The sequence below is a fragment of the Rhincodon typus genome, chromosome 40, assembly GCF_021869965.1.
Source record: "Rhincodon typus isolate 14 chromosome 40, sRhiTyp1.1, whole genome shotgun sequence".
NCBI classification, from domain to species: domain Eukaryota; kingdom Metazoa; phylum Chordata; class Chondrichthyes; order Orectolobiformes; family Rhincodontidae; genus Rhincodon; species Rhincodon typus.
Window position 1 is genome coordinate 7,861,745 of NC_063371.1, and position 24,864 is coordinate 7,886,608.

General features: G+C 40.7%; 1 protein-coding gene across 1 annotated transcript in view; it reads right to left on the reverse strand.

Annotated features, from left to right (window-relative positions):
• The window catches only part of LOC109914284 (transcription factor COE2), a 247,157-nt gene that overhangs the window by 15,496 nt on the left and 206,797 nt on the right, over nt 1-24,864 (reverse strand). The window contains exons 11-14 of the mRNA XM_048618628.1: nt 22,871-22,959; nt 17,252-17,317; nt 13,393-13,570; nt 8,552-8,737 (exon numbers count right to left, since the gene is read on the reverse strand). Coding sequence (XP_048474585.1) covers nt 8,552-8,737; nt 13,393-13,570; nt 17,252-17,317; nt 22,871-22,959 — 519 coding nt within the window. The remainder of the gene's footprint in view (nt 1-8,551; nt 8,738-13,392; nt 13,571-17,251; nt 17,318-22,870; nt 22,960-24,864) is intronic.

The window sequence follows — 24,864 nt, forward strand, 5'->3', positions numbered from 1 at the left end:
CACACACATACACACACACACTCACTCTCTCTCTCTCTCCCGCGCACACACATTCAAGGTGTTGTATATCGTTTTAAAATCTTTATGTCTTACTTTCAAAACTCATAAGGTTTTTTGCTGCTACACCCTGATCCACATCACTCACCCAATAAGGATTTGGGTTGGGGTAACTGATCTACACATTACACTGGTCTACTCACTATTTCCCCACAAAGGGGACTAGTGGAGATCATCTGGAACAAAGCAAGCTCACATGCATCACTTATTCTTTAACCATAAATACAACTGATATCGTAAAATGTTAAAAACAAAATTTCATGTTTGTCAACATTTCCAAACTTGGAAGCATCCAACTCCTCTTTCTCTGCTTCAGGATCATTATATTTTTCACTGCGTACACTGATTCCTATATCTTTTATATTACAAAGGACACCTGCTTAAACGTCAGTAAAGTTCAAGTTTTCATCCTTGTGTTCAAGTCCCACATCACCTTGCCTCTCCCTATTTCTGTGACCAGCTTTGAGCCTCAACATTCATCTTGCAGTCTCTGGAACATTCCTGACTTCCTTTGCCTCACAAGTGACAGCTATATCTTCCAGGGCAGATCTGAAATTCCCTCCCTAAACCTCTCGCTATTTCTGTGCTGTATGACTCTATGACTGAAAGGCCAGGACTGGTGGAGGAACCCAGTGTAAGGCAGGCTCCATCCACCCCAGCTGCAGAACGCCTGATTGCACTGAGATATAGTGAGAGCGAAACAAAGATTAAGACCCTCTCAGGGCATATAGGTGGCATATGTCATATAGGTGGCATATGTCACATGTCACTGCAAATAGGTTTTTGCATTTGTAAATACATGTTCACTTCTCATCATGAGCTGTGTGCGCAAATGTCTGTCTCGCCATAACTACAACACTGAAGGGGTACGGACCCTCGCTATCTTTAGCTCTGCACAATGTCCGATGGTCAAAGTGAGCATTTTCTCCACCAAGTTTAGGCAACAGGTAAATGGAAGGTAATTGCTACTGTGACAAATAGAATCAATCTTTCCAGATGGCAATACCTTGTGATTGCATCACAGCCATTCATGGAATTGCTTCATACTGTTGCTAATATGGTCAAAAGTGCTTGGTGCGAGGGTTTGGACTGCACAAATTAAGTTAATACGATACAACAAACACTTAGCCTGCCCATCTGAGGTGTGGTTACAGCCATTTTCATTTCCTTTGCACACTTGTTATTTACAGCACAATGGATGGGAACAGCAGTCACTCCACAAGCAATGAACAGGCTCAGCCTTTTACTACAGGTGAATCCTCAAATTTAAATATTTCCTTCTTGTAGCCCTCTCCGTCAACCCCATAAACTTTGAACTTTGCCAAATCCCACCCAACCCGTCCATCTAAATCTTCACCTGCTTTACACCCCCAGCCCCAGGCATAATGAGTTAACGAGCCAGTTCTAGTGGAGCATTGTTCTCTTACTATAGGAAGGGTACGCTACAATATATTGATTGTCAATAACATCCCCCCACCACCCGTGCAACATTCCTTTCACTTTGACCTCTATCACGTATCCCTTTAGATATTGCGTTGTCAACCACTTCACAACTGTAATCCTGTCTGCATCCCAGCAGTTGGCCTGCAATCCCTGCAATTACTTACTGAGCTTCCATCCTCCAGTCATGGTCTGTGATAACTGCACTTGACTTTGAATGGATGGGCTCCCACGACTGACAAGGGCCCACCACCTTCATCAACTTAGCTGGACAGCATAAATGATGGATGACCAGATCCCTGTCTGATATCTGAACTGCTCCCCAACTGTCTTCCCCTGACTTCCTGGATTAGTGGTATTGGACTCACAAAGGTGACCATAGCCCACTCCTTGGACAAGAGAGATAAGGACTCCCTGACCACCCCTAGCTCATGGACTAATACCGATGTTTGTCTCGACTTACTGTACAGAGAACACCTGCTTGAAGGGAGTCTCCAAGGAACTGACTGAGGATCACTCCCCTTAGACTTTGAGACACAGCTTTTTACTTCAAGTACATATCACGTGGTTGCCATATACACAGCTCACAAATAGTGCAGTTGTAACAATAAGGTAGCCCTACAGCAATATGTCTACCCCTTGACTGATCACTGCTGGTAAGCAAGACAAGATGTCAGGTTTGTTGTCTGCATTAAAGGGGAAATCAAGGTACACATACAATGAGTCTTTAAGCTTTGATCAAGGGGGTAAAATACCAAAAGGCATGACAAGGCAAGGCAGAAATGCTGTGAGCATTACAGTAGACACAAAGGGAATGAGTGCTAAGACAGTATGTGAGCAAATCTGAGTGCACCCTGGGCCAAACTATGAATTGGGTCAGTGTCCTGACAGAAGCAATGCAGTTCAGGGAACCCATGTTCTCTAAAGTACAGGAGTGAACTCCAGAAACATATTTTAAGTGGATGGGAGACAAGTCATGATGATTTTTTGAGGTTGGTACATGTCGGATGCCAAGGTCCCTGAATGTTCAATACATGCAGTTGTCCATGGATTGTGCCCTGAAATATTGATGCTGGGTGTTCAAATTGGAGATCCAAACAACAAGTGGTAAGGTGGGGTCTTCAGAGAATCTCCCACACTTCTCTGTTGGCAATTCTCATTGTCTACTTTCCATCTGGCAGGTGATAGAATGGGAGACTGATATTAATGAGGTGAGATGAAGTAATAATGAGGCTTATTAATAAGTGATAATCCATACTAATAGGCTTCTGACCACTCACTACCAAAAATCTCGTTTCGGCTTTCAATACATGATTAGAAAATGGGAGTTATTCGTCTCAACATCAAGTAGGTGAACATATTACCCAACTTTCCCAAATTTCTTCCCAAGTGGTCCTGTCATTTGGGGAAAAGTAAATTACACTCTTAGTTCTTAGGCAGCAAAAGGACTGAGGGCAATTTCATTCTCATGGTGCTGATTATCTTAGCCTGTTTCTTACGTATACTCTGTGATATCAATACAAGGCACTGTAGTGATTGTAACCAGGTCAGCCAGGTGGACCTCACAGAAAAGAAGTTCCCTGATCAGGGTTGTTAATTTGGTCTAATCAGGGAGCCCTAGCTGACAAACAGGAGTGACAGACATCCTCTAGGACCTGACATTGAGGGAGCTGGATCGGTGTCAAGGACTTTCCATGTGTAAATACAGGGCGACTCAGTGATTAGATACCGGCCTTTGTGGAGTTATTCAGTGGTGACAAGAGAAAAGCATGCTCCTGAAGAAAATCGTTCGAAACTGTCTTTGAGTTGGGGATAAGCATTGCTGGCATGCTGTTATTTGGGAGGCTTGACTCGATTGATCCTGCCATTGAAGACTGGGCCCAATATGTAGAAAGAATGTGTTATTTTTTCCAGGCAAATGAGATTGTGGTAGATGAAAAGCAATGAGTAGCTGATAGCTTGTGGACCCACAGCTTTCTCAGTTATTAGGAGACCTACTTTCCCTGAGGCACCAGAAACAAAAAACTTTCAAGAGTTGATGGGTTTGATTAAGGAATATTACAAACCTAAGCCTCCTCTAATTCTGAGATGCTATCGATTTTATTTGGCAATTCAAGAACCAGTATAATCCGTATGGGGATTTTTGATTTGGTTAAGACAACCAGCAAAAGCATGTGACTTTGGTTTAACCTGTAATAAGATGCTGAGACACTGTTTGGTATGGAGGATGAATGATGTAACCATGCAAAAGCACTTACTAGCTGAAGCCCAACTCGACTTCAAACAGACACTACAACTGGTTTTATCATTGGAAAATGTGGCAAGAGGAGCATATGAGTTTCAGGCTATTCCGATGGAAGTGGACACCCTCGTCAGTCCATCTGAGCTTGGGGAATACCACTTAAGTGAAGGCAATTACATAGCTTCACTCAGGACATATCCTGAACAGAGGGTCTCTAGGTCAGCCCACAGCAAAATCCCAACAAAGCCAACGCTCAACCAAACAGTTTACATTTTCTTAAAGATCCGGGCCAGCAAGCTATTGTAGTTGCTGCCAGTATGCAGACTCAAGACAGCAAAAGAGTCCCACTCAACCTAAATTGAGTAAAAGAACTCATAGGCCGGTATCCAGGGGAATACAGACCCTGGAAAGTTCACCTACAGCTGGTTTGTAACAGTTAAATTGCTGGCAACATCGAAATCAAAACAAATCAAAATAAACATCTGGTTAAATGGTCACCTGGTTCTAATGAAGAACAATACCTGCGTGGCCTTTCAGTGATTGCAGAGCCAGTCTTTAGTAAAATTTGCTCTGGACTCCAGCCGTTAAGTCTGCGAAAGATTTTGGTCGACTGAGAATCAAAACTACAGAACCTTCACAGATTAAGGGTCCAACTTTGTTAGAACAGAATAGAATCCTGACAGCGTGGAAACAGGCCCGTCGGCCCAACAAGCCCACACTGAACCTCGGAGCATCCTACCCAGACCCATCCCACATAACTCACCTAATCTACACATCCCTGAACACTACAGGCAATTTAGCACAGCCAATCCACCTAGCCTGCACATCTTTGGACTGTGGGAGGAAACCCACACAGACATGGAGAGAATGTGCAAACTCCACACAGACAGTCACCCAAGGGTATAATTGAACCCAGGTCCTTGGCGCTGTGAGGCAACACTGCTAACCACTGAGCCACTGTGCCGTCCTAACATCCTCTGTTTCCTGTCTGTTGTGAGAAGCAGCTGGTTCAGTTACCACTGATTTTTGTAAAAAGCTTGGACCCAAGCCTGATGGGATCAAATTGGTTGAGAAAGATTCCCCTTGATTGGCGCAACATTTTTTGATTAGAAAATGGCTGCCTGAGTGAAGTCCTAATGAAACACCTGGAAACTTTTCAGGAATGTCCAGGAGCTATCAAAGGAGTAAAGGCCATCTTGCATGCTCACCAGTAAAGAATTCCACAATTCTGCAAAGCCCATCCAGTGCAATTTTCCTTATAGGCAAAAGTAAAGGTTGAAATCAGAAGGCTGGAAAATAAAGTAATCATCAAACCAGTCCAGTTTGTGGACTGGTCATACCAATTGTGAAGCCAGAGTGATCAGTTCACCTTTGTGAGGATTTTAGTAAATTGTAAATTGCTTTTCACAGCTAGGTACGTACCCAATCCCTCACATAGAGGATTTGTACGAAAAGCTGGCGGGGGGCCTGTCCTTCATGGAGCTGGACATGAGCCATGTGTACTTATAATTGCGGTTAGATGAGGATTCTGAGAAAAGCAGTTATTGTTAATATCCACAAAGGTTTGCACCAATATATGAGACTGCCATTTGGGGTATCATCAGCCAATGCAATTTAGTGGTGGACAATGGAGAACATTTTACAAGGTCTGCCTCAGGTCGCCATTTATCTAGTTGATGTGCTAATAACAGGGAAGACCAATAAGGAGCACTTAGAGAACCTGGACATAGTCGTTAGATGTTTCTCTCAAGCGGGCATACGCCTTAGATGGGAAAAATGTATATTCCAAGCACCCCAAGTGACCAATATGGGCGAGAGAGTCGATAAGACCGAGTTACACTCATTGGAAGTGAGGGTGATCAAATATGTCCCAGCTCCCACCTGGCCTCCATTCTGGCATCGTTGCATCACCTCTTTAAAAAGGATCAGCCTTGGAAATGGTCAGGTTGCTAAGCCATAGCTTTCTGGGAAGTGAACAAACAGCTATCATCCTCTCAGGTGTTGGCACATTATGATCCCAAGCGAGATCTGGTATTGACATGCAATGCCTCCCTATATGGCTTCAGGGTAGTATTAGCTCATAGGTGGCCCAATGGAGAAGAACGCTCAATAGCAAATGCATTCAGGACTTTGACTAATGCAGAGCTTAAATACGCCCAGATAGAGAAGGAAGGTTTGGGTGTCATAGTTGATGTCAGGACTTTCCACCATACCTTTACAGATGTAACTTTGTAATAATAATGGACCACAAACCCCTGCTAGGTCTACATAAAGAGGACAAAGCAGTGCTGTCTAGAGCTTCAGGCTGAATTCAGCGGTGGGCTCTAATACTAAGTGTGGATAATTACGAGTTGGAACACCATTCAGGAGCAAGAGGCGGGCTACTGTGCATTACACGTCACCCGTATCACAGGCACAGTTGGAGGAACCTGACCCAGTGCTAAAATGCCCAGGAGGATCAATAAACAAAAGAACTGGCCTTTGTCCTGAGACTCAGAGGGAAAGGGATATAGTGATTATAATGGGATCAGCCAGGTGGACTTCATAGAATATGAGTTCCTTGTTTCGGTCTGTTAATCTGGTCCAATCAGGGAGTCCTTGAACACCGTATGAGCTGCGTGTCCTGGAGCAGCGCGAAGTACAAGCCGGGACAGCCCGGGAACATCGCGTGGGGAGTCCCAAGTCCTGGAGCGGCATGATGGAGGTGAATCCCAGTAAAGCGTGACTTACCTTATTGCTACTGAGTGCCAGTGAGGAGCGGACTGGAGGCTGGTGTGATGGGGGACAGTTGTTGGACTTGGCCCTGGCGCCACATGCTCAGCTGCTACTGTTTGGTACTCTTACTTATGTAAATCCTTACCTTTTAATCCTCTTTTGTAAACAACATTATATTTTTTACTCTGTAAGTTTTGTACTAAATACTTGTACCTAAGATGGCACCATTAAAAGACAGCCATTGTAAAAACATTTCACTGTACTCCTGTACTTCTGTACTGGAGTACAAGTGACAATAAGGGAGATTCTATAATCAGTGTCAGGCACTATAATGTTGCAATCACAATTATTTTCAAGGGTCAGGAGCATTTGCATCAGACATTATAACTGGAATATTAGTCTTAAATGCCTCAACTAAAAAAGCCAAAAACTAAACCTTACATCAAACAAAAATCAAGTGTTAAACTGTTGTCAAAGTTTCTATCATTTTTTCTGTCTCACTCCTTTTAAAAATTTTAACCTAAACGATTAAAAATTTAATGTCATTCAGGGAAGCATCACACTGACATTCACTTGAATAGAAATTATCAGTGCATTAAACAACTTTAATCTAATTTTAGAAGTCCACTGCGGCGATTATTGAGCTACGTGTCAATGCCTACTATGGTGAATACCTTGCCAAGTTCACATTCTAAACTTGTACCTAAGGGTATATGAGGGCAACTTTCTGCTGTGGAGCTGCATTCCAGTTTGTTCAGGTCTTCAACAAAAAGTAGAAAATTTAGGAAGATCATGAATTTGCTGAATACTGCATCAATTTAAGTAGTATAATTCGCCAGTTAGTGTTCAATGGAGCCATATATGACCCAAGTATTTGGTAGAGGGTTGATCGTTCAAAGAGACCTGACCAAATGTCCAAGTTGTGTGCATTCTGAAAAATTTATTTTGCAGTTTGAAAAATAAAAGTGGTGCCATTCTGTGAAGATTTCGTTCATACTGCATCCTACCATTTTTTTGAAATAAAGATTCATCATATTGACTCCTTGGACCTTCCAATGACCAGGTGACTGTGAAACATGGTGCTTCCTCCTTTTTTCCTCTGCTTTTCACTTCTTTTATTTGCAAAATTTTAAACCTCAAGCTTGATGCCACTATTTCTTGTCTTCTGATCCAGCCTTCTATTTTCTCAAACTTGGTGCTAGTCTGCATTGTAGCACGGCCCTTTACTGAATTTTCTTGATTAAAAATAGTGCTGAAAATCTGCTAAGCAAATACAAACTTATGCCATGGCTGTCATGGAATAGCTAATCATTTACTCTATTTGCCTGATTAGGTAGATCTGACTTCATACAATCATGTTAAATAGCAACCCTTTCAAAGTAAGAACTGGTGGAGAAGTGAAAGATACTCAGTGTTATCGACTTTACACAAAAAACGTCATGATATGTGCCTTTGAGTAAAATCCTAAAAATTAGGATAAAATTGTTAAAAGCCTCTCTGTAGTTCTGACCGCATCATCTTTTTAGGGAGCACTTCTCTTTCTTCCTTCTGAAGACACTGGTTCAGATGAGGGTGCTGTGTTATGAAAGACTGCAATTCTCCAGTAATATGCAATAGGAAGTTATTTGTGAGTTTATATCGCACTAAACATCTAATAAATATTTTAGAATCTTTATATATCGGCCTGATTTATTGCTTCCCTGACGTCATCTGTAACCAAAGATTATTGGACAATGATTAGGAAACGGAATAATTATGGTTCTTTCCTACCCTGTACTTAGGGTCAGTAATTCTGACTGCAGCAGCCTTAGCATTTGCTCAGTTTTGAAAGCTAACTCAAATCGTTTAGAAGCTGGGCCATCTTTTACATTAAGTAGACGGTTAGCAACCCCATTCATAAGAGAATGCAAGACACCAAAGGTACAATATATCGCATTTATAATGACAAAGCAGTTGAACCCAACTTCAAAAAACAGTCTCCCACACAAGAAAAACAGACAACAAGTGAAATAGAAAAATACTGAGAGCACAGATATTCACGTTTTCCAGATCAAGTCCAATGCAATGGTTACAGTGAACAAGAAAAATGACACTTACTGCCATAGGGTGAGCTGACAGGAGAGCTGTTTAGGAATCCAGGAGAACTGGGTACTCCAAGGTTTGACATTGGCACATTGCTATATCCATTGATATTGCCACCCACTGTGTTGTAGTTTGACTGTTGTGGTGAATGGGTGGGTGCATATCCACGTGGAGAGATGCTGCTGCTGTTGTGGATATATCCTGCCCATAGAAACAGGGAAAAGGTAAGGTAAGGGGGCTACACACTGATCCCCGAAGTAGCTTTTAAGTCACTGCCAAAATTAACCATCTGGTCTCGCAAACAAGATACATGTCCATGATTGTATAGATCCTCTAATGCATTGTAGCATTATATCTATTCAGAGTGTTAACACACTGGCTAGTTCTTCAGTTGTCTGCTTGTCAGTTGATGCCATATTAGAAAAAACATTGGCCCTCAAGGACTGATTTGTTTCATGTTCTTAAGTCAGTATTTGTGACCATACTGCCAAAAACGGGTCTAAGTTATCTGAATTTCTCATTCTCTTTTGTTGGGACACTGCACTAGATTTCTCTGCTCCTTAGGATGATGGAAGTGTCATTCCTGCTAGGACATGGCTCCTCTCCTGGGTATAGGTTGTGTAGACCGTCATCAAAATTTGTTGCAATGTCATCCAAAAATAAATAATCTGGTGTGCTCACTGCTTATCCCCTAAAGTATGGGAACAGGGCAGCGCTTGTTGTGTGGAGCCAAGTATGAGACAGTGGCTTCAGGATGGGAGGGAAGACAACAGGGGAAGAATGGAATAATCTGAAATTTGTATGATAGAGATTTGAGAATTTATGCTGTGTTGAGACAAACTGAGGAAAATTTAAAGAACTATGGCTGCTGAAATGCCATTATGAAATGCCAAGTGAATTGAGAATGAATGGGATCTGACCACATGTGATAAATGGAATCATTAGGAGAAAAGTGAATCCTCTTTTATTGCAAATTAATGAGATTTTCATCCTGCTTTCCATTCTGCTACTTGAGCATGCCTCTCTTTCACACAAGTCACTGAAGATCACAGAGTGACAGTAGCACAATCAAATAAAAGAAGAGTGAAACTTTTTTTGGTGGGAGAATATTGTACTTGGAGGCACAGACCTAACAGCAGTGAATTTAGGAAACACCTCAACACACATAGAATGTCAGAAATTGAAAATCCTCTTCTGCATCTGGCATTTAATACTAGACCAGCTATTAGTTTTAAATCTGTCTGAAGATATGAAGGGATATGAGGCGTAGTCGGTTGCTTAGATTTTGGTCACAGATCAGCCATGATCCTATTGAAGGAGGGGCTAAATGGCCAATTCTTGTTCCTGTGAAAATGTTTTTTTTTCCTTTTCTCTTTCCCCAGCTTCAATTGCAGTCAAGCTAGATTCCAACGAGTCTTTCCCTCATATTTAAATTTTGAAGTTATCTACGGATTATTATGATTATTTTCCCTGTCCAAAATTCAGTAGAAAGAGTGAAACAATGAAAGAATTTTGGCTCTTCCCTTATGTATTCTGGAAATGTTGAAGTTTTCTAGAGCTTCCCTGTGCCTGTGCCTCCGAGATACAAACCAACATATGAGCTTTCCTTCTAACGCTCATCTGTTCACTGCAGCCACTGGGAAACTTGAGCAAAGGCATAATTTCTCTGGACTTTCAAGGGGGCTCCTTTCACTCAATATGATATGACAATTCTTGATTTACAAAAGTATTTCCATCCCCACATTGGATCTACAGTGACTCTTTGAAGTTTGGATCACTGTCATTAATATCTGCACTCCAGTGTTAACTTGGTAATACGGCACAGAGCCAGTCTTTTCCATGTGAGCATCCAAATTATTCGAAGTGCTTTGTCACAAAGTTATTTTGCAGTCCTGATTCCAAAATCATACTCTTGATCATGCCAGGGACTCAGCAGGCCAATATAAGGAAGTGAGTTAGATCTGAACATAAGCTTGTACATTAAGTTGGTGAGATTTTAATGCTAAAATAAATCTCCTTTGACATGCTGAAGGCTGAAATAATACTGAATGATTTATGAAGTAGATTGCAATGTGCAGAGAGAGAAAAACTTGATAGGGGCCATTTATGTCATTTCCAGTCAATCCAGGTTAGAATGTTTAGAAACAGCCAGGGGTTTTCCATTTACATCTGCTTGAAGGGGCTGTCAAATCTGGAATGTAATCAGTATGTATTTAACCACAAGGACTTGGAAAAAAAAGACAAAACCGACATGAAGCCGTCAACATCAACAGTAATTCTCTCTTCATTTCTATTTGATCTGCCATTGCTTGGTACCAACAGTGCATTGCAACTGGGCTTTGAGTAAACAAATAGAATGACTGACAGGTCTGCAGATTCTTTTTCTAGCTTGTCTGCTGGGATAATAAGAACAAAAACTAAGCTACAAAGGAGTGGGTGAGGGCCAACACTCTTTTTCCCTAAGTGCCTGCACAGTTAACAGGCTACTGGAGAAGAATCTATTGGCTTGTGTGTGTTAAACACATTCCTTGTACAACACTACCATTATTCAATGACTGAACAATGTCTTGTGCCCACTCCCAATACATGCAATGAAATATTATTACATGATGATTTTTGAAAACTACAGTTGGGGACCTTGGCAATGAAGTCTTCAATAATGACACTAAAGATAGCTTTTATACTTTCTTAGATAGTAGGAACTGCAGATGCTGGAGAATCTGAGATAACAAGGTGTAGAGCTGGATGAACACAGCAGGCCAAGCAGCATCAGAGGAGCAGGAAGGCTGACGTTTCGGGCCTAGACCCTTCTTCAGAAATTCTGAAGAATTCTTCATTTCTGAAGAAGGGTCTAGGCCCGAAACACCAGCTTTCCTGCTCCTCTGATACTGCTTGGCCTGCTGTGTCCATCCAGCTCTACACCTTGTTATCTCTTTTTACACTTTCTTTATTGCTCCTCAGACTGACTCTGACCAAAGAATGTGTCAAATAAAATCATCAAAATGGTCTGTAGTAAAAAAAAGCAAAGATTGCATTGATAACAAGGTGTAGAGCTGGATATGCAGCTCTACACCTTGTTATCTCAGACACCAGCATCAGCAGTTCCTACTGTCGCAAAGATTACATTTATATTTTGCAAAACAAAACAGTATCAGAAACCTGGGCCATACTATACCTCTGAGTCATGATTAAACAATATCAGAACTTTTCTTTCATGGACATGGATCTCATTGTCCAGGCCAGTATTTGTTGCCCATCTCAAACTACCCCTCAACTTAAGAGGCTTGTTAGGTCATTTCAGAGGCAATTACGAGTCAACTACATTGCTATGGATCTGGAGTCATATGGAGTCCACACCAGGAAAAGATAGCATATTTCCTTCTTGAAAAGACTTTACTGAACCTGGTAGTCTACTTTTTACTGCAATCGATGAAAGTTTCATAGTCATCATGACTGAGTCAAGCTTTGATTCCATATTTAGTAAGTTAATTCAAACTCCATCAACTGAAATGATGGGATTTGAACCTCTATGATCCATTTTATGAAGAATTCTGTTCTGAATCTCTGGATTACTAGCTTACTGTTATTACCTTTATCCATCGCTTTATACGCAGATGAATGCGTCTCCCTCAACTCGAATTCTCTGTCGAGACCCCAAAACCCTTTGATAATCTTAAAATAACGTCTCAATCAGTCTTGAAAATGATCAATATTTGAACATTGCTAACTGTCTGGGAGGTAGAATTTCAAAGATTCACAACCTTACAGGTGAAGAAATTTCTCCTTCACTCAGTCGCAAACAGCCCTTGCCTGGAGACTTGCTAGATTTAGACTCTGCAGCAATAGGAACCAGTCTATCAGCAGATAATGTTAAGATGCTTTCAAAATAACCAAAACAAAGTAACTTTATTTTCAGTTACTTTTCTTACTTGTTTTGTTTCATGCATGCATGAATCCTATGTTAGAATGCCAACAATGTGAATATCTGGAACTTCATATATATGCAAGTTACATGAAAGTTAAAGTATGCTTTCTGGGTGACTCATGAAGCTTTATGCACTGAAAGAGACTGTAAAGACAAAAAGCTTACATTCCTGCGCTTGAGAGTGTTTTGTGAGATTAAATGCAGTCATCTCACTCTCTTGCATGAGACATTATCCCACTGAAGAATGGCTTCAGTGTTCTCCTGGCTGTAAATTCTCCAGGATTCTTAAAATGAGATTTTAAGGGAGGAAATGATATTTAGCATATCCTCACCTCTGCAGACCTGAAATGCCTACTTTATTAAGATTCTAAGCACAACAAAGGTAACAAAAGGAAGAAAGGATCTGGTGGGATCAAATTATTCAACTATTTTGCAAGATTATCATGAAACTTATTGAGGGTGACTCCATGGGAGACTATCAGCATTAAGCACCCTTCTGCAGTACACTGTGATAATGTAACTTATCACATGACTCTGACATCAGTCAGAGATAAGACACCAGACTAGAATGAGCATGTGAAGAGACACTACACTAGAAAACTGTGTTTCATTACCTAGTCTGCACAGATGTAAGTAAATGAGTGTTACAGGGTACAAGGAGTTGAAGAACCTTACTTAGTGAGAAGGAGCAGGCAGCCTCAGGGATAGTGCATATGCGGACATCAACAACCTGAGATAATATAGACCAATATCTCAATGTGCAGGTTGCAGAATTGGCTTAAAGTATAAAATAAAGCATCTTCCACACCATTAATTTGATAAAACCGAAGATCATATCAGTTAGAGACAATACTCAGTTTTTGCTCCTGAGCAGAGTGGAATGAAAATAAGTTGTGAATGCCTGACCTGTACCCAAATGTTTGCAGCTTACCTTGGCTGTTGCCCTGTGTGGACTCTGAGATGCTCACTCCCAGTTGACTACCATAGGAGTTCATTCTCATCATGCTGCTGTGGCTGGGAGTATTAGAAAGTGTCGGAAGCTGGCTGGGGGTCCTAGGCACACTGTACAGAGCTTCTGCAATATCGGCTGCTCGCTTCAGAATTATTTCCTATAGAACATAAGAAATCTTAAGAAATGGAAAAGGCTTTTAAGCCTGAATCATGACACCTTATCATACTTTAATTCTTTGCTTCCTGACCTAAAAATTGCGGACTTTTTAGTTACATCCTCAGTATCCTTTTGTCCTACAGTGATGAGGATCTTAAAACCCAAGCATTACATTTTCTCATTTCCTGCTATTGTGCCTGCATTATGAACCTTAGCTCCTCACCTCAATTGTTAATTAATGGTGTTGTCAATTTATGACATTTTGGAGCCTTGCCTATTGATCTTATGTTCATGCCCCTTTGCCTCCTTGCTCAGAAATGCACATAATTGTGTTTGAGCCACATATACTTCCACCTTGTTAGATTTCTATTGTTGGAAACCTCAGGTTGAATTTTCAGCATCTCCATCCTGAAGATGTCAATTCATGTGGGAGTAGAGGTCAAGCAACTTCGCCTATCACCTGTACCTCAGCCAGAGTTCATTTTTCACCTGTCAGCATCAACTGTGAATGTTTACAGGCTTCTCAAATGTAAAGAGTACTCTCGACAATTTAGACAAATGCAATTTGACTTGTGAACGGACACTGGCTCCTGGACTTTATACCCAGGCTTAATTTCTCTTCAATTCTCCAAAGACACTGAAACTAATTGTAGTCCTTATTCTAACACTGAAACCCAGCCCTGCCAGACATACCAATGAACTTAGTACATTTTGTGACTGAACCTGGGGCCTCCTTGGTCAGAATGGCTCAGGACCAATCATACACGATTGATCACTTTAGAAAAGTCAGGATTTTGTTTCTCTTCCAGTTCGTGTGTTGCTGAATTAAAATGAGAGTTACATATTGAAACTTATTTGCAAGTCTAACCAATCAGGCTGTGAAGATGTATAACTCAGATTTTGTAGGCAACAGTCCCAAGATTGTCATGCAGTATTCATCAGACTTTTATGATCTTCTCGACCTTCCCTTGACGGTCCCCATTTAGATCCAACAAAGGGGACAAGAGCAGTGTTTCTTTCCCACCCATTTTGAATTTTAAGAACATATGGAATTTATAAATGTAATGCAGAAATTGATAACATTTCTCCTGCTTCCAGTCTTCCTGGACTGACTCATTTAAGTTTTCAGCTCACATACCCTGGAAATGTAGAATAATGTTAAAATGCAAATTGCAGACTAATATTAAAATCCTGTATCAATTTCAACATCAGAAACGAATCTATTACTTGAATATAGTCAAAGGCTACTGAATTGAACAATCCAAACACAGTCTTAAATTGAAAATGTTAACAGAAATTGCCTGCATCTATCTTCTTTCTTTCTTCCCTTCCAACTTTTAAATTTTACTTTTGAACTCATTCAACTTCTTCCAATGTTTTTCTTTCTGCAACTTTAAAATCTTCAACTTGTTTTCGGTATTTCATTTCCCCAACTGTTGAAATATAAGAACTTAAGGAAATTGCAATTGAATTAGATTGCAATTTGAAGAGTAGCTCCAAGGATGAGTTATTTAGCTGGGAACAGCACTGAAATCATGCCTGTGTCCATCTTTGTCAGATATACTGGCAAAATGCGGGAAAGAAAGACGAGTGAGACAGACAAATAAGCTTGTTGCTGACAATAGAAGTAACCAGACTAAATCAGCAACAAATCTGCACTCCACTTTGAACAGTGAATACTTTGAACTGAACTTTGGTAGGTTTAATTATTCCTGTACTGGTCCTTCAGTCCTCCAATAAAACAGTTTGGCAATGAATCAGTAATTCATTTTCAAACACATTTGCACTGTTTGTGGTTCACAGTGAAATTCCTTTTGTCAGTTTCAAGTTTCTCTGTAGAATTCCTGATGGATTATTGAGGAAATGCACAGCATAAGCAATACAAAGCTGATCATTTATAGGATTATAAATTGACTTGTTGAAATCTAGAGATTTATTAAAGACACAAGATGAAATCTTGTTGAGGCAGCAAAGGCTCGTCAGCCAGCTGGTTAAGCAGCGAGAGACTTTCAATGCCTCCTCCATGGAAAGCCTACCAAAACTAATGTCTATCAGACTGGAGTTAAGATCCCAGGGACAGAGGTCTGCCCTTTGAGTACTGTCAGCCAATCAGAAGCCGGGTGGCTGTTACCTCAGCAACATCACAGAAGAGTCCACAGCTACTCTGTATCTTCCCATCCTCTCACCCTGAGATGACAGAGGACCAAAAAGTCAGATTTGTGATGAGGAAGGTTTTGTGGTTTGGATATCATAGGGAATATGAAGTCAGGTGAATGATATGAGGGGGTTCAGAAGCAAGGACAGGGAGTAGGTTATATGCCCAGTACCTCGATCAGGCACTGATTGATTGCCTTTGATCGAGGGACCCCACACCGCCCTGCCCCACCCCACTCCAGCTGGCGACATGGCTTGAATTATTGAGCATGCCACATGACACTAGGCAGCATGCACTTGGATTAATCCCAATGCAGTGGGATGAGGCCCTTTTGTGGCCTCGAATTGGCAGAGGTGCAGAAATGTTCAGAAAAGGCCTCCTGCTTTCAGCTCAGTTCTGATGGAGGTGAGAAGACAGCGGAGGTGGTGTCTGTGTGCCTCTTTTGTCTAATTTATTGAAGTGCCTCAGTGTCGGAGATTGGGTGGTGTTCTTAAGAAGTACAGGAGAGATCCCCTTTCATTTCCATATTTGTCCTCAGATAAGCAACTGAAGATATAATTATGTGTGGCAATGGTTTACTGGTGGTTCTGTCACTGGAGGCGGAATCCAGAACCCCCGCCCAATGTTTGGGTGCCATGTGTTCAAATCTCACAATGATAGATAGTGAAATTTGAATTCAGTTTAAAAGGATTCTGGAATATGTAAAAGGTAACCATGTAACCACAAATGATTGTCTTAAATTCACACCTCATCTCTAATGTCCTTAAAGGAAGGAAATCAGCAACCTTTAATTGTTTTGGCTTATATCTGACTGCAGAACCACTGCAATGTGATTGACTTTTAACTGCCCTCATGGCAACTAGAGATTGGTAATATATGTTGGTTTAGCTCGCAATGTCATATCCCATGAACAAATAAAAATTAACCGCACAATGAAGCCTCTTCTGCAAATCAATATGGTTTTTGACAGGAAAATATGTGCATCACAATGTGAACAAACTGAGGTATTTTTTGCCAGAAGTTTTAATTTTTGTTTACCCAGACCAGTTTCCAGCAGCATTACCCAATTCAGAAAAAAAACTTGTAAAGTGCCATTTCTAAAAAAATCAGAGAAATCAGGTTTAAAAAAACACAGAAAAATACAGATAAATCAAGTTGCTGATGTTGTTGTTGCTTTATGAAATGTGTTGCCAGATGCCTTCTTGGAGGCTTGATGTTAGATTGGCTGCTGCAACAATGTTACTGATAGAAGACCTATAAAACCAACAGAACAAAAAAATGCTGCTCAGATAGGATCTTGTTATGATTTGGGGTAACATTAACTGGGATATGCAGATTCTTGAAAAGCAAATGGTTTGTCAACAATTTTTTACCTGATATTACTTTCTGACTCAAAAACAGCTCATTGAGCTATATATTTTAAAAATATAATTATAATTTTTGTTGGCTTATATATCATATATATATATTGAGAAGGACTGACTGCTCTTTAGGCTGAAGGGAGTTGTCACAAGCATTCTGCTGTACCTGATTATTTGGTGGTCCTCCATATAATGCCTCAACAAGATCTGCTGCTCTTTTCAGTAACATCTCCTGTGGGAAATAAACAGTCAATTACTCTCTTCTACAAACTCTTAAAGGATCACAGGTCTTAAGTTAAGACACAAAGTGTCTCAGAACTACAAGACACATGGTAAATTGACTACTGTTGCACCGTGCCAATACGTCACAGAGTTGTTAGATAGAGCATTTGACTTTCACCCTGGTTGCTGTTGCTCTCTCTGTTGACCCTGGCTTGCATTCAGCACAGGAAGAGAGAAAGATTTTCCAGTCCATTCACTGCAGGCTAGAAAATAGGTTGCTTGTACTCAGGCCTTATTCTCACCGAGACAAACTGCAGGTTGCAGGGAAAAGCTGACACATACCATTGCTTGTTAACTGTCTCACATTTGAAAGACAGATGCAGGAAGTCAAAGAATAGCAATCTATAAACTGTGGGCTACCTTCCTGAAGGCATAAAGATAGGTCACAAGAAATGCACCAAACAGACTGCCAATTGAGCTTGCCTTACCAAAGGGGCTTTGTATCACAGATTCATAGAAGTTGCTGCATAGAAAGCTAGTTTGCTTGCATACCTGTTCTGTTGTGGTGCTAAAATGACTTACACTTGTTCCATTTTCTGTTCTTCTTTATCCTTTAGTCTGATACATTAAGTGTTTACTCAATTTCTGTATTGAAAGTTGTGGTTGACAACATCAGCAGTCACTTTCAGCAATACATTCCCTATTGTAGTCATTCCCTTCGTGAGAAAGCTCAGACATTTTCTCTGTATGACTCATATTATCACAGGGACATATAGCCCAATGTCACTGATTTAAAAATCATTGGGAATGACTTCTCATAGAGTCACCGTCATACAGCACAGAAATAGACCTTTCAGTTCAAACAGTCCATGCCGAACATAATCCCAAACTAAATTAGTGCCACCTGCCTGCTCCTGGCCCATATCCCTCCAAACATTTCCTGTTCATGTACCTATCCAAATGTCTTTTAAATGTTGTAATAGTACCCACATTCATCATTTCCTCAGGAAGTTCATTCCACGCGTGAACCACCCTCTGTGCAAAAGAATTGCCCTTCATGTCTTTTATAAATCTCTTTCCTCTCACCTTAAAAATGTGCTCCCTAATCTTGAAATCCCCCGTCCTAGGGAAAAGACAACAATCATTAACTCTAGCTATATCTGTCATTATTTTATAAACTTCTATCCTCAACCTCCTATGCTTCGTGAAAAAAGTCCTCATACGTTTCCACATGCAGTTGAGACCATTTACAGTTGATACCGGCTTGTGTTCGTAGTGATTTGACCACTTCAATATTGAGGGATACCTGGGCAATTCATTCATAGCATTCTGGTTGGAGTTGTCTAACTTGTTTTAAGAAGGGACTAGACAATAAAGCTTCTACATTGCCCGTGTATCATTCTTCCTCATTGTGGGTACCTGCTGGAGCCACTCTATCTCTCTGAGAGGAAGGGGCTCCTTTAGTGAAGTCGAGATGCCTTGCTGCCCATTATGGGACAGATTTTCCTGCATTGAGAATAAGGGAGGAATAATGTTGGATGAAAGAGTGAAAAAAGTCCCAACCTATTCAATCTTTCTTTATGATTCAAACCTTCCATACTCAGCAACGTCCTGGTAAAAGCCTCTCCACCTTAATAATATCCTTCCTGTAACTAGGCGACCAGAACTGGACACAGTACTCCAGAAGAGGCCTCACCAATGTCCTGTACAACCTCAACATGACTTCTCAACTCCTGTACTCAAAGGACGTAGCAATGAAGGCAAACGTGCCAGGCACCTTTTAACTACCCTGTCTATATGTGATGCAAACTTCAAAGAATTATGTACATACATCCCGAGGTCCCTCTGTTCTACAACGCTATCCAAGGCTCTACCATTAGTTCTATAAGCCCCTACCCTTGTTTATTGTACTAAAATGCAATACCTCCCATTTATCCAGATTGAACTCCGCCTGCCATTTTTCAGCCTATTGATCATTAGATGAAGATCCCTCTGTAATCTTAGAAAACCTTCTTCACTGTTGACTATGCCACAAATTTTGGTGTCATCTGCAAACTCACTAACCATGCCTTCTATGTTCTGATCTAAATAATTTCTATAAATGACAAACTAAAGAGGATCCAGAACTGATCCCTGCGTAACACCGCTGGTGACAGGCCTCCAGTCCGAAAAGCAACCACTCTGTCTCCTGCCATTATGCCAATTATGTATCCATATTTACTTTCTCAAACTTTCTCATTTTTTATATCGTGGTGTTGCCAGCTTCACTTACCTCCAACGATTAAACAAAAAGATGATCCATCTCAAAATTTCCATAGACTACAACAATAGTTTTTCAGTCTCATCACGAGAGCAATGGATCAAATAACATGGTTCTGAAGCATCACTATGGGAACTCCATATGGCTGAACCCAAGTAAGCTAACCTGATTCATTAATCCAAGTTCATCTCATTCACCCATCTCTGTTGTGCACCTGCATAGCATGCCGAAGGTCAGGAATAGATTGGCTATTTCCAGGATCAATGGAAATGCTGCTGACTGTAGTTTTGATGCCAAAAGAAAAAGTTCAAAGTTTAGTAACCCCTTTCATTCATTGTTTGATGTTCAAGAAGCAACAATAAAGGAGGAAAGGTGACCCTATAGTTGCCCATTGTGAAGAAAAAAAGTCTAATTTGATGGTGCAGGTCTCCCCTGTAATATCCATTTCAAATGATGGCTGCATTATTAAAGTGACAGCCATTCACTGGCTCACTTATGAAGATAATCAGAAGGTAATCAATCTGCCTGACTTGAAATGTAAACAAAGCTTGGTAGTTTACTGTCAATCAGCATGAATGGGTTCATTCTGCATGGCCACACCGTGACCAATTAGAGTCCACTTGCCAACCAATCAGCAGCCTCCTCATGCAGTATAAATATAGCTTTTCTGAGCTGGTATTCTTGTGAGTTGTCTGGTTGATTGCAAGACAAGAAACTTGGACAAAATGTGTCTTTTTTTTTCAGAAATAGTCAAGCTCTGTACTGTCAAATGAATACTTCTAACTTTTATTACACTCCACCTGGAAAAAAATGAATGAGCTCATAAGGCAAAATACTGTAAATGCTGGAAATCTGAAACAAATATAGAGAATGCTGGAGAAATTCAGCAGGTCTGGCAGCATCTGTGGAGAGAGGAACTGAGTTAATGTTTCAAGTCCAGTATGACACATCTTCACAATTCAATGAACTGTTGAAGAAGTCATACTGAACTCAAAACATTAACTCTGTTTCTCTCTCCACAGATGCTGCAAGACCAGCTGTGTTTCTTTTGCAGTCCCAGAATAAACATTGATAACTTGCAGGTGACTCCTGATTTCTGCACTGGCTCAAAAGTGTCTGGGATGGATTTGAAGCAGAGCTCATACTTAGCGACCCCGAAGCTGAGCAATGAGTATCAAATGCACACCAGTGCAGTGAATGCCAACTGCTGAGTTAACAGATCCTTCTCTTTACTGTGTTTCTTAAAAAAAAGATGATGTCGATGTTGCTGTGGCAAGGCCAGCATTTATTGCCCATTTTGAATGCTTTCAGAAGGTGGTGATTGGCTGCTTTTTTTGGCAATGGAGTCTTGCTCAATCATTTCTGAATATTTTCTGTAAATCCAGTTTCTTCCATGAAAATTGAGAAGATGAAATGAGTTTTGGAAATAAATAGTTGAAAAGAAAAATGTTCATTCCAGCCAACGGTTGCATTATCTATGAACTGTCAAACACACCATAATATATTTTTGGTGTTATATATTTGGTTTTAGATATTTTTGTAAACTTAAGCAGCAACTTGTCAACTTTAGCAGCAAACATCGCGAAATGGATGCAGTGATTCATCACAATTTAATCATGCATACGTTAAAAGTTCAGTTGAAAGCCACACTGGACACACCCAGGTTTTTGAATGATGTAAGCAACTAACTATGCCAAACCAAGTGATAGATTTCTTACAGCAATGTACAAAATGATGACACACTAGAAGAATTCACATGTTCTTTTCAAGGAAACATAAATGTAGAACATTTGTTAACATTAGCAATGTGAGCAGACTCTAGTCATTACACATTTCTGATGTCCTAAGAACAAATCTGAAGATCAATTGATTCAGAACTGTCCATAGTGCTGAAACAGACAAGTGCGAGTTTTTCAGGCATCCAATTAAAACTGAATTGATTTTGAAAGGCCCTTTCTCCAGTTGAGAACATTCCTAAATGAGTGGTTTATTCTTAACAATGAATTGGAGCAAAATTCATGTAATCCCCTGTTGCCATTCCTCTCTGGACCTTTCATTTTAAGCTTTTTGGAACCTAGGCTTTTGAGTTCAATGCTTGTTCTCTTTGACTATATTTCACCATGAAACTAATATTTATGGTTGATGATGTTTAAGAGGCCTGCCTTTTTCATGAAAAGACCAATGGAAAGGCAAAGGTGAACTAAAAGGAGAGTCTGAATCTTAAAAATTTCCTGAATAAGCACCAAAATTGTCAACACAAAAATAAAGCTTTGAAACCTTATTTGGAATCATAGAATCCAATGGGTCCAATGGGTCCATAGTGACCCTCCGAACAGCATCCCACCCAGACCCATACCCTTACCCTATCCCTGTAACCCTGCATTTCCCATGGCTAACCTACCTAGTCTGTACATCCATGAACACTATGGGCAATTTATCTTGGCCAGTCTACCTAACTTGTACATCTTTAGACTGAACTATGTAATGGGAAAAGGCCACTTGGCCCATTAAGCCTGCTCTGTCAACACAGACTTACTTTTACCTCCTCAGGAAGTATGGCAAACTGCACAGATCATTTCCAAGAATAGCACCCAGTGTCAAATCTCTCCTAGTTTGTGCCACCTAGCAGCGGTGATGGCCTTCACAGTATTGGCACAGCTAGATGTTACAAAAGGAGTCAGACAACTTGGCTTTTTGCAGTGATTTCACCTTTAACTATTTGCTCATTATGCAATTGATCTGGGATGGTGCAATGCCAGTGTCAGCTTTCTACTCAAGCATGAGGTTCACCATAATCATACCATTCAGCCTTCAGGCTCCTTAACTGTTAGTGCAGGTACCTGCTGTACTGTATATGTGATCACATCACTGATACACTTTTGGGATGCCACCAGTTAGCTGATCTCATACAGGACAGCATTTGGGGTTATTTCCAGTTGCCCTCAGCATATTTGGGAATGCCAGCTCTGAACTGCAACAAGTGAACTTGCTGAGAAAATTATATGTGACCGGACATCATGAAAGATTGGGCTTCAGATTCCCCCTTCATTGTTAAAGAGCCTTACATGATTCAGTGCTCACACCATCTGAGTTCTTCTATCAGGAATACCTCACGACATTAGATCCCGTTGCTTTCAGGAGAAAGGAATGGAATAGTGGCGTGTTATACCTTCAGCCTATGAGATTTATGAGGCCTGTCTATAATTTTCAATGCAAAATTGAATGCAACACAAGTGGATTATACACATTGTTTGTGGGCATGAACATAATCTGCAGTGTTTTGTAAACACAACTTCTACAAACCTTTGCTAGTCTTTCTGGATCACCTGGGTGCCGAGGAATGACCTTCTGCAGTCTCTGGAAACCGTAGTCTATTGTGGGCTCATTCAGTGCTGTAGAAACAAAGAGAAATTAATCATATTAATTGCTGCAAGGTTGAATTTTATTGTGCACTGTCTATCACACCATCAAACTCTTTTGATTTTGGTTTTTAACTGAGAAGACTGAAGAGCAGAACATCACCATTGAAAAGAGACAGAAGTAAGGCTTGTTAATTTAGGAGTCTTCTTTGATCTTGGGTGGGTGTTATCTTAATCTCACTGATCAGCCTGGTGGGATAAGAGCATAAAGATGAAATTTTGAAGCCAGCTAGTATCCAGATTGGAAATTTGAGAGTTGAAGTCAACACGGTGCATGTTTAGTGTGTCATTTGACACACTTTGAGAACTTAGCAGGTTGTGTGGTTGCGCAAGCATTCAATAGAAATGACACAAGTACCTCACACATTTATACCTTCCATACTCAGAAATACTGGTGAATTCATTTTGAGGAGGCAGGGATCTTGTCAGCTGGCTGGAGAGCTGATGCAGACCCACACTGACTCTTTGAGGTGAAGTCCACAAAATTCTTTGGTCAATCAGGCACTACTGAGGCCACCAAGAGGTCCTTCACTTGAAATTAGAATGCTGGGGACAGATGTCCTGCTGAGTAACCAATCAGCATTTGGACATGACAGTGGCAAGGAGGAGGTTGTGGCTGCTGCCACGAGGATACCTCGGATCATGGAGGACCAAGATGTGATTTTGTGGGTCTTTGGCTTCTGAATTGGAGGTTATTGAGATAAGGGCTAGAAATGTTTGATGCAAGGGAAGGACATCTCGGCAAACATCCATCATTGCCCAGTGCTCAGTCTCTTAATCAGGCACTGATTATCTTGAATCAGGGTTTCTCCCTGCCTCAGCTGAAAGGCTGCTCTCACTCCTTTATCTGTTGGGCACACCATATTGTGATAGATGGCAGCCTGACGCCCTTAAGTGGTCCCTAATTCGTGACATAAGGGCATCAGCTGGTGATGACATGCTAATATCTACCAAGGGGACTCTTGTGTTGCACTGCTTGTGTCCATACCACTGAGCCAAGGAAGCCTTGATTTCAACTCCCACCTGATCCAGAGGTGTGTAAAATAACTCTGAACAAATTGATTAGAAAATTTCGAAGGTCTGTCAGGGATACACATAAAATCACAAGTCAAAGAATATTTCAGATTCTTAAGTTGCTATTTATTGTTGCAAGGATCGTATATGAAGTTAACTTGGGCTGCATTGGACCTAATCCTAGTGTGTCAAGGCCCTCACTCAATACTGCTTATGATAAATTTTTAGATTATTTATAGATACTTATTGTATTCCATGTGTACTAATGCTTTTTGAATGTCGAACAATATTTCCTATTTGTCTCATTGAAGCTTCACAGAGTGTAGAAATATGCCTTTCAGCTCATCATGCCAAAAGCAGTAATTCAGTTACTTCCTGTCTTTTGCTCTGCTGCTTTTCCTCTTCAAGTATTTCACCAAATCTCTCTTAAAACTTGGGGATTGATTCTGCTCCACCACCTTTATGGGAGAGGTCAAAAATCACACAATACCAGGTTGTAGTTCAACAGGTTTATTTGAAGACACAAGTTTTCGGAGCCTCACTCCTTCTTCAATTGTCAGTAAGAGAGGTGGCATCATACACAGAATTTGCAAACAAAAGATCAAAGGGACATAGAACTGATTCAAATGTGTTGAACAAACCTAAGATGGCTGTTAAATCTTTAATCATTTAGAAAGGATTAATGTGAAAATTCCAGAATTTCTTTCAAGTCAGTGCCCTGAGATAACTAAAGGTTTTGTTAGTTCCCTCAGTATACCAGAGGTGACGTCCCAGGTCAGACAATGCATTTTAGATGTGCGGCCTTGTTTAGAATCTGGCTGTGTAGAGCTGGATGAACACAGCAGGCCAAGCAGCATCAGAGGA